The sequence below is a fragment of the Halyomorpha halys genome, unplaced genomic scaffold (assembly GCF_000696795.3).
Source record: "Halyomorpha halys isolate HHAL.00 unplaced genomic scaffold, Hhal_1.1 Scaffold150.1, whole genome shotgun sequence".
Lineage (NCBI taxonomy): Eukaryota > Metazoa > Arthropoda > Insecta > Hemiptera > Pentatomidae > Halyomorpha > Halyomorpha halys.
This window is the reverse complement of record NW_027113424.1, coordinates 1204245-1223061: the sequence shown is the minus strand read 5'-3', so window position 1 is coordinate 1223061 and position 18817 is coordinate 1204245. Positions and strand designations below refer to the sequence as shown.

At 30.0% G+C, this 18817-nt stretch overlaps 1 protein-coding gene across 2 annotated transcripts in view; it reads left to right on the top strand.

Annotated features, from left to right (window-relative positions):
- Positions 1 to 18817, top strand: part of LOC106678625 (rho guanine nucleotide exchange factor 12) — a gene marked incomplete at its 5' end in the record, with an annotated part of 168514 nt that overhangs the window by 3403 nt on the left and 146294 nt on the right. For both annotated transcript variants that reach the window (XM_067050934.1, XM_014417247.3), the window contains 1 exon segment: positions 9391 to 9472. In XM_067050934.1, coding sequence (XP_066907035.1) covers positions 9391 to 9472 — 82 coding nt within the window.

Sequence of the window (18817 nt, the reverse complement as noted above, 5' to 3'; positions counted from 1 at the left end):
TGACCTTTACCTTCGTAGGAATAGTAGTTTTCATGATATTTGCCTCTATAAATTGATTTTTAGTTGTTCAGACAATAAGTTTGATTTATGAAAAACTTTATTTCAGAAACCATTGGACGTACAGATGTCTGCCTGCTCTCAAATTAAAGCTAGTTAAATTTACTATAAAATAGTCAATAATGTTTGTAGGAGTAGTAGTTTTTATGATGCTTATTTGACGAAATAAACTCACAAAATGTTAATTTCTAGTTGTTCGTATAAAAAGATGGATTTTTGAAAAATATATCTCTAGACCCATAAGACGCTCATATGTCTGCCAACACTCAAAATGAAGAAAATTTAACTTATTATAAAGTACTGTATGACACTTATCTTCGTAGGCGTAGTAGTTTTTATGATATTCACATATGAATATAAATTTGATTATGAAAATTTATCCGAACAACTATAAATCGATTTATTTTAGCAAATTTCATAAAAACTACAACTCCTATGAAAATAAACGCCAAGAACAACTTTATACCTCATTAAACTAGCTTTAATTTGAGTGCTAATAGACATCTGTACGTCTCATAGTTCCTGAGATATAGATTTCTCAAAATATATTAACTAACTACTGATATTTCAGTACGTTCCATACAACATTTTTATGAAATGTTGCTTTTTAAAAAGCTATATCTCCAGAACTATTGAACGTAAATAGCTTTATTAGGGCTTACATTTTAGCAAATATACTCTACTTTAAATCATGTTCTTTTAGATTTTCTAGTGTTGTTGGTAGTTGTAAAGATATAGAGCTCCGAATAAAACAATAATTATTTTTAACGTTTTGAAACAGCCGCCATTTTTTATTCCCCCCGCCTATTCTTGGCAGACTCATCAGTTTTGACTATTAATAATACCTAATTTTCAATTAAGTAATCAAAAATTGGGGTAAATTAACTGTCTTTTTTTTCTCCTCTTGGGCTTTTGTACTATAATTAATACTTGCGGTTGCAATGGTGTATCTACTGTTATACTTCTATGTCAGTAACTAATATTTTTATTATGTTAGATACATTTATCTGAAATTTAAAATAAAAAATGTGTAGACATTCTTCGTGTTGATGTTACGAGTCGACACTAGTTCCTTTTTAGAATTCCTAGTTTTTTTTTTTAGAATTCGTTAAGAAAGTAATTTAATGACTATAATACCTACATTTTCATATAATAACATGGTTGTCTATTGTTACCAAGCTGATTAGTACTTACCACAGACAGTCAGAATATCTATTAAGAAAAATTGAATTATTATCATATAAAAAATATTAGGTTAACTCGTATTTTACAATGCATAGTGTAACCATCTAATCAACAAAATTCGTTACCGTAAGTCGTTATCGAATAAATATTTTTATAAATTTGTTTTTAACTCAAAACAAAGTAGGATAGGTGGAATATTAACTACAATATAAATGTGATATTTAATTCGGAGACATTAAATGTCTATTCATATGCGTTATTTTTTTACATACATTTGTAGTAAAAACATTAAAATATTTATTATAAACTTATTCTAAAATGAGGAAATTCAACTTTATAAAGTCTGAAAATAAACAGCGAACCCAATACAACTTTTTATTTTTAAAAGAAGGTTTAAAAAAAAAAATATAACTGTAATGGTTGTTTTAATTTTCCATTATTCATCTTTCTAAATATTTTATTTTGAAGTGCTTCTTAAAGTTTTCCAAAACAGTGATGTACCAAAATCGGTTAAGAAAAATATGTTGGTATAGTTTAAAAAAATTACCTTTTTTTCTTATATTGAAGTAAATAAAATATATTAAAACAACTAGTATTTAAAGTTATACAAAACAAAACGGGTAATATGGATTGGATAGAAATAAGGTGTGAAAACATCATATGTTAGGTACATGAATATTCTAAAATGAAGAAATTCAACTTCTGTATGTCTGAAAAGAAATACCGTATACAACTTTTTAATCTTTTTATTTATTTATTTATTAATATCATGAATAACCATAAATATCAAAATTGTATTGATAATTAAAGTTCTATAGCTTCAGCCTCATAATTTGAGTTGTTATAATATTATTTGAACATGAAATTTCGCATAAGGCCCTGCTAGTACTTATTTGTTTAATGACTGATGGTTCAGGCGTTGTGGTAGACATTAGTGTTTCATGGTTAGTGCTTCCAGCACTAAGGCCCGGTCACACTTGGGGGAATCTCACCCACCATATGTTTATGTCTATGTAACCCTGATGATGACATATAGCGTGGGTCGAGATGTTGGCTAAAAAATAAATGATATATCATGATGAAATGTAAGTTCTGTTCTCTTCACCCTGACCAGTCTCCGGCAAACATACCCTGAATTCACAATACAAGGCCAACCATCATTTGCATAATATTAGCTTAAGATCCCTCAATGATACAAGGCCTACCTAGGGCACTTGTGCCTTGTCCCTCCCTTCTGTTATCCCACCACTACAGCAGATCGTGTTGTGTTCTGCTTATCTTCCCTCTTCTTATCGCATCACCGCTAACTAGAGATTTCTACTAATATATTTGCCTCGTTTTGCAGTTTAGAGCGTAAAATTAAACAAACAGAACACCCTTCTATTTGATTAAACAATATACATAAAACGGCTCCTTACGTTGTTTGATGTGTCTGTCTGTTCAGCCAGAGAAAAGAACAGTCGTCAAAAGTTGTTATATTTCCAAAGCTTAGAACACAAAAAAAACAACGTAAAATTAGCGTATTTTATGAAGTGGATAAGTGTTATAATAGAGATATAAAATCTAATACATACAGAAAATATCTTTATTTGATGTATCATAGTTTTTTAAGTGACTATTTCTGTCTTCATTTTTTTACGATATTTTTTATAATAACAGGCATGAACAAGTTTAAAATGAAAACACTGACTGTTAAAAATTAAAAAAATTGTCAATCTATTGTTGCGGTGAATAAGTCAAGTTATAAATGAATGATAGAATATTGGAATAAATTTAGGTCAGTCAATAAGGAGTTTTAAACAAAAGTGGCAGGGCGGCCAGAACTGACTCCTGGGTTTATTTGGATGTATTATGTCCTGGAATATAGGTGCAGAACCAAAGATAGGAGGTAACACAGAAATTGTTTTGGTTTTTCGTTTATACATCAATTCCAGTCATTTAACTATTTTTATCTCTATTTTGATCATTCATTGATTGGACTATTCAAAAAGCAATAAGGCTTGGAGATGGAGAAAAGTATAATTTCAAATTAGGATACTTTGGTTAGGATACCAAATCATACGCTAAATTCAACAATTTTCCCTATTCTGTAAATCATACTTAAGCTTTCAAAACCAAATTCAATCTAGATTTACCTTCTGAGATTAGCTTCATCTTCAAAAGTAGATGAACTATTAACAATAATAAATGTTAAGCGAACCTGAAGGTTTGATGCCGATAAGACCAATCGCTGCCTACATTTATATGCCCAGTGAGGCTTCAATTTAGAAGATTAGCCTTGACGCAATTGTCCCACCTACGCATTTGTCTCCCTGGACTTTTACTCCTCGGTTCAGTGTTTATTAACTTTTTGCGAACCCATTTGTTACTAAACTCTACTTCATTATACGCTCACCTTAATCGTCACAATTCACAAATTTGTTTATCACCTCAATTATATTTCCAGGATGCAGTTCTCTCATTTCGACGTTGTATGTCCTTACAAATTCTCTATTTAACTCATCTTTTTTCCATCTGAATTTTTTATGCAGTGCTTTATTATTACAGACCTGAAGGCGATATTCCTCTCTTAATATAAGTGTCCAAACCATCGAATTCCTCTCGTATTCAATCTTTACAATCCAAAATCCTTCGTAAAATCCTCAATGCTCCTTATTTTGTTACTAATTAAACCATCCATAAAGACCTTAATGTTCCTTATGTAACCGATCAAGCCCGAACCCGATATTATTCCTTCCATAATAAACTCCCTAACCACCCAAACCCACTAGTTTTTAACCTTGCTTCCTCTTCCATTCCTGGCGATCCTCCGAGGCGCCTGAAAAGAAGATGGCCTCGTAACCTTATATTGTAAACTGTTTTTAGAGTTCTACTACTGGGTAGTTTCTCTACATCCTGTATCATATCATTATGTCCAAATTTACTTGTTGTATTTTTTTATATAGTTGTAAATATCAATAAATAAATAAATAAATAAAATAAAAATATAAGTGTCCACGTTTCGCATTTGTAATAAAGTGAACGTAATGGAATGATAATAGTTTTGTAAATTCTAAGTTTTATGTTCCCGGATAATAACAATTTTAAAATAACAAGCAACGACTAACATAGAATCCTTACACAAGACTGAAAAGACAAGAAACTGCACGTCGATTCCGACTATTACAGCACTTACTAAACAAACGGTCGAAACTTCCAACTCATTACAAAAGACTGATCTACATGATTGTAATAAGGCCAATCTGGGCCCTGTTTCATAATAAAGTACAAACTAATACCATTAGTCTTGTAGATTTATCTGAATTCAATTACATCGACTTGGACAATAGTTACTCGTACTTTAGTATTTTTTAATTCCTGTAATATCACTAATAGTCATCCCTATCATGAAAAAAATAAGTATTAGTATTATTACACACTAGTTTCAACACTTGTACTATGAACTAATACTATTAGCTTTCATTATGAAACAGAGCCCTGGACGTACGGATTTGAGCTTTGTGGCTCCACTAAACCTTCGAATACCTCGCTTATCCAATCATTACAATCCAAAATCCTCAATGCTCCTTACTTTGTCACTAATAAAATCATACATAAAGACATTAATGTTCCCTATGTAACCGATCTAGCCCGAACCAGATATCACTCCTTCTATTATAAACTCCCTAACCACTCAAACCCCCTAGTTTCTAACCTTGTATCCTCTTCCACTCTTGACAACCGTCCGAGGCACCTGAAAAGAAGATTGCCACGAGACCTGCTTATGTAAAATGTCATTAGAGTGCTCCCAATGGGTAGTTTCTCAACATGTCTTTAACACTCCATTTTAACTTAGATAAAATTTACTGAATGTATTATATAATATAGTATTCACTTGTAAATTTTTATCAATAAGGTAGGATGAGGTAACCTCTAAATATTTTCATCAAAAATGGAATTTGAAAGTTCCACGATCGCTGTTGTCCCCCTTTCTTTATATTCCACATATACAAAAGTGAAAGTAAAAAGGTATAGATGATTTTCTCTGTTGTTAATATTGATTTGTGATTTACTGAATATAGGAAGATTGTTTTAAAATTATCTCTTAGGAGCAGACCTGCTTTAAGTACTTATTTCTTTTTTATAATTAAATCACTCATACATTCCTTATCCTTTGTAATTATTATAAAGATTAAAGTAAGGTTGAGGAACTGAAACAATCATTGCTGTGTACATATTTACACTGGGATATAAGACGATGGTCACGTCTTAATCTGGTCGCCTGAGTGACCTGAAATTAGGTCGGAGGGAGGGGGGGAGTGGGATAAATATTACTGGGGGTGGCAAAGGGGCGGTTTTAATCCAGTTAAGTGTTCTTCCACTATCGAAGAGGGAGCGCTGATACGTCAGTCTTCAGATGGCGCTCAGCGATGATGTTCCACAGGAAGAGGATAGCCATGTGAGTGTCTGCATCTCTCATGGAAAACTTAAACATTTTCCTTAATCTGTGGACAAAAAAATTATATTTTCCGTTGAGAGGTGGGAAACAAAAAAAAAAAATGATCCGAAACACTTTGCAGGATCTGACTTTTCATGGTCGTTTGTATATGGATTTAAAAAAAAATTAAATAATCACCATTGAATTGATAACTATGAACTATTTTTTATTATCAAGAAACAATTATATCGCTCAACATGAAGAATTTTATTTATCCGTTGAAGGAACAGTATCATCCCAGATATAAGTATTTCCATTTTATTATTGAGAGCACCCTTATTTTTTTTTCAATTCACCATAAATGAGGTACGTAGAGGTCTGTGAACCCTCGGTTAGACATTTTTATTGTCCTTGTATGTGTATCACTGACGAAAATTAAATATTATGATTCATAATCAGCTAGAGGAAAACACTGGGCAGCTGATTATTGTGATGCATAACTAACAATAGTACTTGCGTTCCAAATTATAGTGCATGCAATATTTTATAATTGATAATCTAAAATATTTTTTTCTGTTATAAAAAAAATCGTTTTCTTTCCATAATATGGTTTTATGTTGAACCGATTAAGATTTTGTCACAAAAGATTCAAATTAATTCATCCGTATTATCCGTAAATTTATTTTGGTACTAAAATATTCTAATTTTCAAAGTGATACGTACTACACTTTCGTGTATTGTAAAAAGAAATGATCAAATATTTATTATTGAGAAATTCTGGGACGGTGGTATGAATTATGGCGCTCACGTTAACTTTAATGCTGAAAAAAAAGTTTTATATTTTTTAATTTATGTTTTATTTTATTTATTGTGATATTCTCTTACTGATTGTGCGTTTGAATTAATTTAATGGAAAACGCTATAATTTCACTTATATCTTGCTTGTCAGGTGGTAATTTTCTATTCACTTTGTAGTTGGGGTAATTATATATTTGTATAGTGTCAATTATACGTAATGTACGGTCATTAAATACAATTTTTTTTCTCGATTTTTGTTGATAATAATAATATACTAAAAAACAAAAAATAAAATAATAACACTAAATAATTGTTTATTTTTTCTTTATTTTGATTTATCCAACACTTATTACTTGTTTATCATGGCGCTTGATTTATTTTATTGGTTAAAAACATTTTTAAAAAATGATATTCTATATTTCTCAGTAGCTATATCGTCTTTCTCGAGTTTTGAAAACCATTGTTGAAATTAATCTAATTGGTAATATTGATCTTGCATTAAATTATAATATGTTAATGATTTGATGGAGTATAAAACGCTAATGCTTTTAGCGAATAAATTAAATTATATTTTACATTTAAGAACATTTCAATCAGGTGTGTAAATTATACTTTCAATCTAAAATTGTAGAAAAAATATTCATATATTTAAACCGTTTTAAAAATCGTAATATTTTTTTTAATTTTACCATAATTTCGGCTTGTTTAATGTGTGTGATTGATCACGAGTGGTTGATATTTTTTATCAAAGATTTTTTTTTTATTAGTTACTATAATGTTAATATAATCGTTCGTTTTTTATGAATTATTAATGGAGTCAAACAATTTCCTGATTTTCTGTTGTTTTACACCGTTGGGAAGCAAACAAAAAAAGAAGGCAATAAAGTAATAAAATGCTTTAAAACTGTTAAATTATTTTGTGTCAAAATATATATATTTTGTATTTAATTTTTTTGGTTAGTCTATTTGAAGATTCGTTAAATTATGAGGTTTGATTCATTGCTAACACCAGCCCGATTAGAACTAAAGGAAGCACTTTACACTAAAAAATTATTTTGTTAGATTTCATAGTTATAACTTTTACAGAGGCTATCCTTCAATTTTAAAGAAGAGTTTATGCAGATGGTATGTAACAATAGTTTTTTATTAATGAAGATTTCGTATTCGCCTTATAACATTGACAATCTTACATTATTGGCAAATCATATTATTTCATGTTGATTAAATAAATGATTATTCCCCATTTTCTCAAAACTTTAAATATGTAACATAATATATTTATTTTTTTATATTAGAGATTCTAAGGTTTAATTTAGTATTATTTTTTAGTTCAGTCAGAATCCCCTGTGAGTGAGTAATCTGGCATTAATCTTTTGCTTTATTATAACAAACCTTTCTACATTTTAATGTTAATATCAAAATATTTAGGAAAAATACTTAGAACCACAGTAAACTTACATTGTTTAAAATAAAATAATATAGTAATAAACAAAAAAAAAAAGATTTTATTTTTAACAATGACTTGTAAATATTCTTCACATATTAGTTACGTTTTGGCCGTTTTCAAGCTTTTTTTTCTACAACCTGCAAAAAAAGTCCTTATTTTAAATCTTGAGAAGAATCTATTAAAAAAATAAGAAGCAAGATAAGCCGTGTGCCGTTTTTTCTTGAGTTTATAAATTATTATTCTCCGATTAATAAAGACTTTTTCGTAAGTATGTGATAATGTTTATATATTTTTTTTTGTTTTACTGTTATTTTTATTTATACATCCTGAAAGGTTACTTTTTAAATTTCACCTATGATGGTTTGTTCACTTTTTTCATATTGAATATTGCGTATATCTATTGCATATTGAATTATTCTGAAGCATGTGGTGTAAATAACTTTGTCATATGCATATCTTCGGACTGATTTAGGGATGCTAATATATGGAGATTGGATGTATAAAGGTTAAGTAGAATTGGGGAGTGGCAGAAACCTGCCAGAGTATGGCGTATTGGTAAAGTAGGCTTGGAATAACGATTAATGTGTTTTTATTTCAGTAATTCATATGAGACTTATTTTAAGGTGGAATCCGCACTTCATTATTTCATGTACCAATTCCAATCCCATCTCGGGGAGATTCCCTTATCTTGGAAAATTTTTCTTGAACTTCTATAAAAATTGATAAATTAGATCAGTTTTCGTCAATTCCCTTACTAATTTTAAACCTTATCAGTTAAGCAATAAAAAAAATCAAACGCGAATTGCTATTAATAAAAATGGTAAATTAAGGTAGTCGAAATTCCCTTCTAAATATCCTGATTAATTTAATATTTGTCTTGTCGGTGACGCCGCCAGAGTGATAACCAAGAAACCAAATATTCAGAAAGGGTAATATCTGTTTTTTCATATAAAAACCAAATAGAGAATGTAAGAATCTAATAAATAAACTTGAAAAAATTTACAAGAGTCTATATTTTCGTAAAAAAAAACTGATTTCGTGGTGTTCAAGGTAATCTAAATTTCCAGGGTACAATCTCATAACCACTAATATAATAAACCTTCAAACTTTTATAATCGTCCAAAAATGGCAAATGAAGAAGCAAAATTAAAGTCGTCAATGTTTTATACAATATTATAAAACTAATGAACTACTGTGTACTTAGTTAAAGGTGCTATTTAGACTTGTTTTCGACCAAAAAGTTACGCTAAGTTAGTTTATCATAAAACGCAAGCTTTGATAGTTCGCGGTCGACACAATAATCAGTAAAACACGAACAGCCAGGTGAATTAAGCTGAGCTAACTTAATTCAGCTCTTGATCGACAACCGGCCTTAAATATTCTTAAGGCTGTTGTGAAGTTTTGTCTTTTGTTTTATCCTAATTATTTATTCATTATCAAGCATTAAATATAATCGATTTAATTCACTGTCTCCAATTAATTTCAGACCTCCGCACGGAGCCAAGCAGCATGGCCGAGGCAGTGGGGTCAACCGTTCGGAGAGCTACAAGGAGAGGATACCCCCAAAAGTAAGTCCTTTATAATTTTTCTCTAAATATCTTCATCATTTTTTTTCTCTGATTTTTAAAAGCCTGAAAATAAAATATATAGTTTAAAAAAAATAAAATAAGCTTACTATGTTCAGGTTTACTTGTGTCTATCACCGTTCACAGGTGATACACAATTTCATGGTCATATTATAATTTTAATAATGATCTAGGAACGGACAGGACTACTCAAATATTTATTAAATTAAGTACAGTGTAATCTCTGTAATCCGACTTAATTGCTACAGGGTGGTGTTCGGATTACAGAAGTAAACAATATGAATGTATATAACTATTTTTTTTACATATTTTATTGGAAATGTGGCAGTTTGAAGTTTTAAAAATTTAATATTTTTTAAGAAGTCGGTTATTTATATATATATTTGCTAAGAATTCTATAGAAACTTCTTCTCTCAAATGCTGTTAAAAAAAGACTTGCTGCCTCGGTGTATCATTCTCTGTTGCCTACTTCATCCAGTGATTGAAATGATCAATGATTTTTTTTTTAAACCAGTTTGGATTACTGTAGTACCGAAGTTCGGATTATTGTGATTACACTGTACATAATTCACGGCCTATATCAGGCGGTAGCTAACTGGTCGGGTTGAAAAACCTTGCAGCTGATGTCCATAGAGGTCTCTGAAGTTATTATGAAAACCATCACATTTGTGCATTTCCTCTCTCTTAGGGGTGTTAAAGTAAAGATGAAAAAACTTAAGCTGAGATAGTTGTGATGTTTATGAATATAACGGTTTGAAAATAACAACGCATTCTCGTGGTTTCCAGAAGAAAGTTATGTTAGGTAATTTCAATTAAGTAAATTAGAACCATTGTGAGTTCACTGATTTCATATTATCGCAATGCTTAATACATGTATTCTAAAATATTAGTATATCTCGTTATTATTATTGGCTAGAACCATTGCTTTTCCACAATAGTAGTATTATTGTATCACATCCTAATGCTTAAGATGAGGGTACGTGTAAGAGACTTGATGGAGTTGAAGTAAGGGGTAGAGTTACATTATTAAACGGCAAGGAGGACAATGGCTTTGAGGATGAAGGGCCAAGATAATTTTCTGGGATTTGTGGGTATCGATCCTTGCTCTCCAATGCCAATGCTAGGACTGTATTGTGCCATTTGATTATTTTGATAAAAATATCTCCAGTTTTATTATTATTTGTTTTTTTTCATTTTTTATTGTAGTCCCAGTCTAAATTAAATTTAAATTATAAAGGAATATATGTAAAAATCTATCTTATATAAAAGATTAGGATGAAATATTTACCATAATCTGTAGATTTCGATAAAATTCGCTCAACGTTCCTGAAAGAGACCAATTACAGTGGTTAATTTTGCTTTATTCTTTACAAGTTTAGAATTTTTTATTAACAATATTGAATGTTCCCAGCTTGTGACAAACTGTGATTCAATTAAAAAAATGCAAAACTTACTTTAATTTACTAACACTATACGTCGAGTAAACGTCGGGCGTGCCGAAAGGTAGATGGATGCATTGTATTTAGACTGATTTTGTAATGAGTTCGATGGACCTAAGCGGAGGGAAACATGTAGACACAAATTCTTTGTCCTTAATGATCAATGTATTATGTTTCGATTAATTTGTAAAGGATAAATAGAAAAAAATATTTTTTTTTCTTGGTACAAAACCGAGGTGACTGTAAAATTTGTCATCTCGCGTTTTGGTGCATTTTAACGTAGTTTTCTATTATTTTTGCAATGCCAAAATATATCTAACTGAATATGCAAAGAACCTAATTAAAAATCGAGAATGCTTAATTGACGTATTTTTTATTTATTTATTTAATGTAATTTACAACTGTACAAAATAATACAATAGGTAAATATGTTGTATGTTTCATATACTTGAAAATCTTGGGAAGGAACCACCCATTGGTGGTACTTCAAACATTAATTTAAATTAGAAGGTCCCGTGGTTATCTTCTTTTCAGACGCCTCGGAGGATTATCAGGGATTGTTAAGGATGAAAGATTAAGAATTAATGGGTTAGGATGGTTAAGGAGTTTGGAATGAAAAGACGCATATCTGTTTTGGGTCAAATCTGCAACGAATGGGATGTTAAGGTCTTTGGGAATGAGTTTATTTGTAACGTAATAAGGAGCATCAAGGATTTTACGTAGGATTTTGGATTGTAAGGATGCGGATAGAATTTGATGGTTTGGTGGAGCCCCAGAGCTCAATTCCATATGTCCAAATTGGTCTGATTATTGTAATGTATATTAATTTTTTGTAGTGAATGGGAAGTTTAGAGCGTTTGTCAAGTAAGTTTTAGGGATTTAGGGAATCTACGAGCAGTTTCTTAATTGACGTATTTTAAAATAAAAAATTAGCTTCTACTTTAAATCTATAATCTTAATTCAAACAGAATTATCTCAGATTTTTCTTTTACGCCAGTTTGGCATTGGACCAAAGTTATTAAAACGTTAAAATTCACGTCTTAAACACAAAACTAAAAATAATCGATTTATTACATGAAAAATAAAATTTGTCCCGGTTTAGACAATTTTATAAACAAATAAGTGAATTTTATAAATGCATTATAACCCAAGTATTTACACGTATATCCATTAAATATTTCCCTGCTTTGCTTGAATAGTAGTGGTCTGGCCCATATGACAAAAAATAATTGTTGTTATTTAACGTATTGTATATATTGTAGAGTTACTTTTTGACAACCCATCTAGCTTTGGGGTATTCTTTATAGAGGCCACAATAAAGAAACTCCTGTTTACTGTAGTATCTTTGGAATACGTCCATTTCGAATTAAATTTGTTTAGATTTTTTTTTTTTATCAGATGGGTCATTATTCAAGCTTAGCAACAATTAATCATTTGAATATTATAACAAAAATTTATCCTCCAAATACTTCCTGAAATGTGTTAATGTTCTTAATTTATTGCCGTGAATGGGTCATGAGTGAGGTGTTTGTTATCTTTACATTCTCTGTTAGGATTGTAAATTAAAGTAAAGACGTTTATAGCTTGTTTAAATATATTTTCTTTTATGCGTAAATTACTTTTATGTTTGATCATGATGGCTATTGAAATTGATTACAAGTTATAATGTGTCTACGTTGGTATTTCGTGTTTTACGCATTGCTGAAGTGAAGACTATCGTGTTACAGAAAATGATGGTCCTGCTCCAAATGCTTTAGACAATGATTTGATATTCATATAAGGCGTCCAACTTTAATTACATGTATAATTAAAAGGTGTTAATAAGGATAAGCTGAGGGCTGGAGAGCCCGGTGCATTGAAAGGTTGGAGTGCCCCTGACCTCGATCCGTCAATAAGGGAGCAATAACTATCGAACGAGACCCGACATTCAATACGGCTGGAGTTAGAGCGGCCCAGCACTTGGGGTAGTAATTTATCTTTCGGGTTAAAGTTCACAAACAGTCCAGTCGCTACAATAGCGCTCTAAACGAGGTGTCCCTTCATTATGATCAACTGGCTATATTAATTTTAAAATGTAATCTGGGAGTGATAATGATGATCAGTTGTTTATTTTATTTTCCAGAAAGTGTTTGTCGTTTACCTAAGTATATGTTGTTGGAGTTGCTGTTTAGGATATTAATGAGGGTCTATGACAGAATTCATAAAATCATTAGTGTCGACACTCCTCCTCTTTGCAATATTATATTTTTTCTTGCCCTCTTGATATTTCAGTTTTTAAATTTAAAAGTTGAATTAATAATGCCGGTAATAATAAAACTAAAGTAATAATAGTGATAAATTAGCGAGCCCAAAGGTTCGTTGCCGATACCAGCAATCGTTCTCTACGTACATCTGTCCAGTGACGCCTCTCAAAACCCAAATCTACTAATCAGTCTTAACGGGATCATCCAATTTACGTTTCAGTCTACCCCTCGGATGTTGTAAGAGGCCACTTTTCTCATCCGTTAATTTCAATTTAATTTTTTCTAGTTCCCGTTGAATCTAAATACTTAAACCTATATGCCTGTTCAATGTATTGCCTCCTTTATCTATATCATCGAAATTGCTCCCGTTTCTAAACAAATAAATAAATCAAAAATAAAAATAAAAATCAAATAAAAAAACAATAAAAAAATCGAATGCTAACCTCATATATTTTTTTATCCGCATTTACTTCGAGATATAGATCCTTACTGGAGTTTATCATCGTAGTTGTATTTAGTTTTATAGTTGCCACCGGTATTTCACCACGTTCAGTTGTTGGTATATTAACTGTACGTTAATAACGTATTTTAGTGCTAGATTAAATATGATACGTGCTAGAGAATCGCCTAGTTTTAAACCCGACCTATCCTCGAATTTCTCATAATTATGATTACCGATTCTCACCTTATTAAACGTTTCGATCGTGGATATTCTTACTGGATTTACTAACTTCTTTGGTATTCCCTCTTCATTCAAAATATTATATAGCTTCTGGCGGTGAATAGAATCGTTAGCCTTTTTGAAATCTATGTAAAGCTGATGAACTACCCCTTGTTTTTCTTTTTCTTTAATATTCGAAGCAATGAAAAAATTTGATCAATCGTTAAACGGTTTTGCCTTAAACCCCATTGGTATTTTTCGATATTTTCAGCGGATTCTGTGATCTTAACTAGTTAAGATAAACGTAAATATTTTATAACACACAAGAAGGAGTTAAATTCCTCGAAAGTTATTACAATCCGTTCTCAGCCCCTTTTTGTGAACTGGAATAAGTTAAGACTCCCTCCATTCCTCAGGCATTTCCTCAGTTTCCCAGACATTTAACCCTAAGTAATGAGATTTAATTAAAACGGAATATCTTTCTTGCTGTGACTTATTATTTCTTCCCATCTCTTTTAATCTATATGTTTAAAAGGATTTACTCAGTAAAGGGTTCGTGTCATTTTATAAATTGATCAATGGGTTACATCTTTATGCGCGTCCTATCATGTACACTGCTAAACATTATAATTCCATCGCCCTATTTTGTATTTTTAAAGTTTCGTTTTGAAAGAATATTTGTATTGCCTTTATTATTATATATATTTTAAGGTTAACGATTTATCGTTTGAGAGTAGAAGCTACGGACTGGTTTCAATAAATCAAACTTATTGTCCGAACAACTATAAATCAATTTGTTTTAGCAAATATCATGAAACTACTAATCCTACGAAGATAAACGACAAGAACTACCTAATAGTATATTAAACAAGCTTAAATTAGAGTGTTAATTGACATCTGTACGTCGAATGGTTTTTGAGATATAGATATTTCAAAATATATTCACTAATTATTAATCTCTCAGTGCATTTTTATGAAATGTTGCTTTTTAAAAAGGTATATCTCGAAAAATATTGAACATAAATCGATTCTATTAGATCCAATATTTTAGAAAATTTACTCTACTTTAAATAATGTTCTCTTAGGTGTTTTTGTGTTGGTAGTTTTAAAGATATAGAGCTCGGAATGAAAAATTATTTTTTCTAACATTTGGGAAATAAAAACATTTGGGGGATAAAAAATAGCCGCCATTTTTTATCCCCCCTACTTATACTTAGCAGACTCATCAATTTGGTCTAGTAATTATAAATATTTTTTATTAAAATAATCAACAATTGGGGTGTAATAACGGTCTTTTTTTCTTCCTGGTTCTTGTACTATCGTTCCAGCCGGTAACCACTTTATCCCATATTCCTTCCGCTTGTAAACAAAAACGTATTTTTCTCTTTCCGTTCGCTGTATAAATGCGATAATTATATATATAAGGCCACATTTTAACTCATATTTTCGCATCTTATTGTGAAATTTACTATATTGAATTATAGTAAATTCTATATTCAAAAACTCAAAATGCTCTATACAGATCGAAAATTGGACCATCCGTTCAGGAGAAAATAAAAAAGTAAATTCTAATAATTTTGGTGCGTTCCATGAAGAGGTACATTTAGCCTTAAACATATGTGTATCTAGGAAAATACGTAAGCATAAATAAAAAAAAGAAAAAAAAAAAAGGTTTTGCTAAAATGTGCACTAGACCTAGTTAACACTAATCTCCAAATTAGGACCAAATCGGACGAGCCGTTTTCGAATTATAGGTGTGTCGAAAAAAAAAACGTTTAACACTTGCATGAGCAAAAGTAGTGAACAAAAACTAATAAAATCTATAAGAGGAGAAGATGGTGGAGGGTACTGTAAAAATAAAACACAAATACGTTGAAATTTTGACCAGAATTTCTAGCCTTCATGAAGGCTGAGAACAATAAGATAACCAATGAATACAGAAACTATAAACAGAATGACATAAAGTAAATAATTGTACAGAATGGAATAAATAAAGATAAAGAGAACAAATATAAGTAAAGTTTAACAAAAGAAATGAATAGAAAAATAAAAAATTGAAAAAAACAATATTGAAATATTATTATTGTTGTTTTCAATTTTTTTTTCTATTCATTTCTTTTGTTAAACTTTACTGATATTTGTCCTCTTTATCTAATATTATGGTTACGTATTTCATTTGTTAAATATATTTTCTATCTCTCAATTTTCTTTTTCTTTTCGTAATTTTAATTTTTAAATTATTAATAAACTAAAATGTTCATATTTCCTTGCATTATATAACTTCTTTCTCATTTTATTTCCTTAATTATGTCATTTTATCTACTTATTAAATTACCTATTTATACATTTTATTTTCCTCATTTCTCATCACTTTATTTTATTAATTCCATTCTGTACAATTATTTACTTTATGTCATTCTGAATATACTTTCTTTTTTATTTTCTGTATTCATTGGTTGTTAACTTGTTCTGTTCTTAGCCCTGATGAAGGCTAGACATTCTGGCCGAAACGCTACTTCAACTTATTTGTGATTTATTTTGACCGCACCCCCCAACCATCTTCTCCTCGTATAAGTCATCCACGGTCAACTATCTCTCATGATTAATAATATCTATATTGAACCTACTGGCACATTCCGTGAAAACTTCATTTTAATCGGATTAAAGGCCCGACGTATAAACAAAAATTTCATTATAGACATGCACGAAACCAAATTTCCGTATTGAAAAAAGTGCTAGTGGAAATTTTCGATTTAGGGACATATTTTTTAGAGATGGCGTACTATTTATTTTTTCATTTTTGCATGAATAATAAAATTTTTCCACCTTCAGCAGTGAGGAAGCAACAAGCTCGATTAATATTGAACATGCTGGCCAGAACTCCTTCATGCTTATAGTAATAATTAATAAGATAACTAATTGATTGTTGATTCAGAGGACAATACCGATGACCACCGAAAAAGGCCAGCGGATATGAAAGGGTTGAATGATTCATTACTATTCCGAGGAGGGAACAACTAGCCTCAATTAGTACACTCTGCCGCTTCTCTCTATTTCACCACGGCTAAAACACTATACGCCAAAACTTTTCTTTTTGTTCAAAATTAAAAAAAAAAAATTCTTTATTGAAAATAATTAATGGTTACCAATCCGTTCGAGGGAAGACTGACCTCATGACCCATAAAATTTCATGTTAGGACTACAAGACTGGTAACTTTATATTTAAACTCATCTAAATTCTTTTAAACTTATGAAAGAAAATTGAAGATAACATAATGTTAAATGATTAGATAAACGAGTCTAACTTAAACTATTGTTATCACTTCATTCTTTCTTAAGCATTTTTTAAAATTTTTATATTGTGGTTGCCTTGTATATTTTTGTGTCCAACATCTTCCCATGCCACATTTTATTGAATTTGTGGCTGTGCATTAAATACTAATTGATGATAGTCATTATGTTATAAATTACACAGATCGAAACAAAAAAATTGACTTGATAGTTATAGCTGATATTCATTTTTTTTTGTGTTTTTTTTATGTGCTTTACGGATTTTAGCAAATTCATGATATATATTACCTGTTTTCTTGAACGGTAATCAAGAAAATCTTTCATAGAATCTAGATTACTCAACAGATCAACTTTAACTTTTCATAGTATCAATAGAAAAAAATTCCATTTTTTTTTTTAAATTGATGAATTAGAAATTAAATATAGTTTGAAAATGTTTTAACCTATTTTATTTTCATTTCGCTATTATTTTTATTTCTTATGCATTTTTTTTGTTACATTATTCTTCTTTTTTTGATCAAAAATTGTCTTCTAAGTCTTTTCTAAAATCCCAATGTAGCTGTTCTGAAAACAAAAATTTATGAAAATTTGATTTGATAGTTTAACTTACTGGAAAGTGTTTCCAGATTTTTTTAACTTAAAACATTTGTTACTTGCGCATACTTTGACCAAATTTCAAGTATTTGTTTCTATTATTCTAATGATAATAATATATTTTAGATTTCCTAGATTTTAGAGCAATAATAATTCACTCGACAATTATTTCAATAATTACAGATACATTGTTGTTTATCAGGAATACAATTTTTCAAAGGAATCCAATTCTTTTTGGGCCCGATTTTTTATTTTACATTTAGTATGTTATACTCCTTTTGATACTATACATATTTTAAGTTGATCAGTTGAATACCCTCCGTGCTATGACAATTTTTTTTTTTGTTTTTGTGCTACGAAAGTGGTACTAAAAATCATGAATTTGATAAAAATCTATACGTGATTGAAGAAAATGAAGTTTAGTTTTAGCACGCAAAAAAAAAAAAAAAAAAAAAAAAAAAAACATCGTCAAGATGTGCCGAAATTGTCAAATCATTTTTCAAAAAGTTACATTTTGTAAACTTGTGTTTTTGGAAATTATTTTTAGTAGCAAATAAAGTACGGAAAAATACGTAATAGGAGAGAAGTTGTAGTAGAGATGTTTGAATCTGATTTTATATGCTAATCATCATTACCGTTTATCCGCCATTTCTTAAAAGAAATCCATATTTTTACCAAGGCCAATATTATTGAGTTTGTACCTGTTTGTTATTATTTGTTATAAAATCCTTTATTATAGGATCCTTTGTTTGTATAAACCTTTAGTGTTCTCCTCTCAAGGTGAGATATAAAAATCTTTTGACGGTTTCATGTAATGGAAGAGCTCAAGGATGAAGTTAATGTTTAATTTATTAGAATTTCGTTTTAATATAATGCAATAAAAACTATATTAAACATCTAAAGATACTTTGCTAAGAATTTCAAATTAGTTTAGCCACCAAGTCCATCGCTAACAAACTTTCCCCTGTAGGGAGCGATCCACCTGTTGCTTTTCAGATTTACCGCTTAAAAAAATAATGACATAAAGTCATACTTCTTTTCATATTTTCCTTTTGACATATTTTACATAATTACATGAATTACAGGGGAATACCTTAAT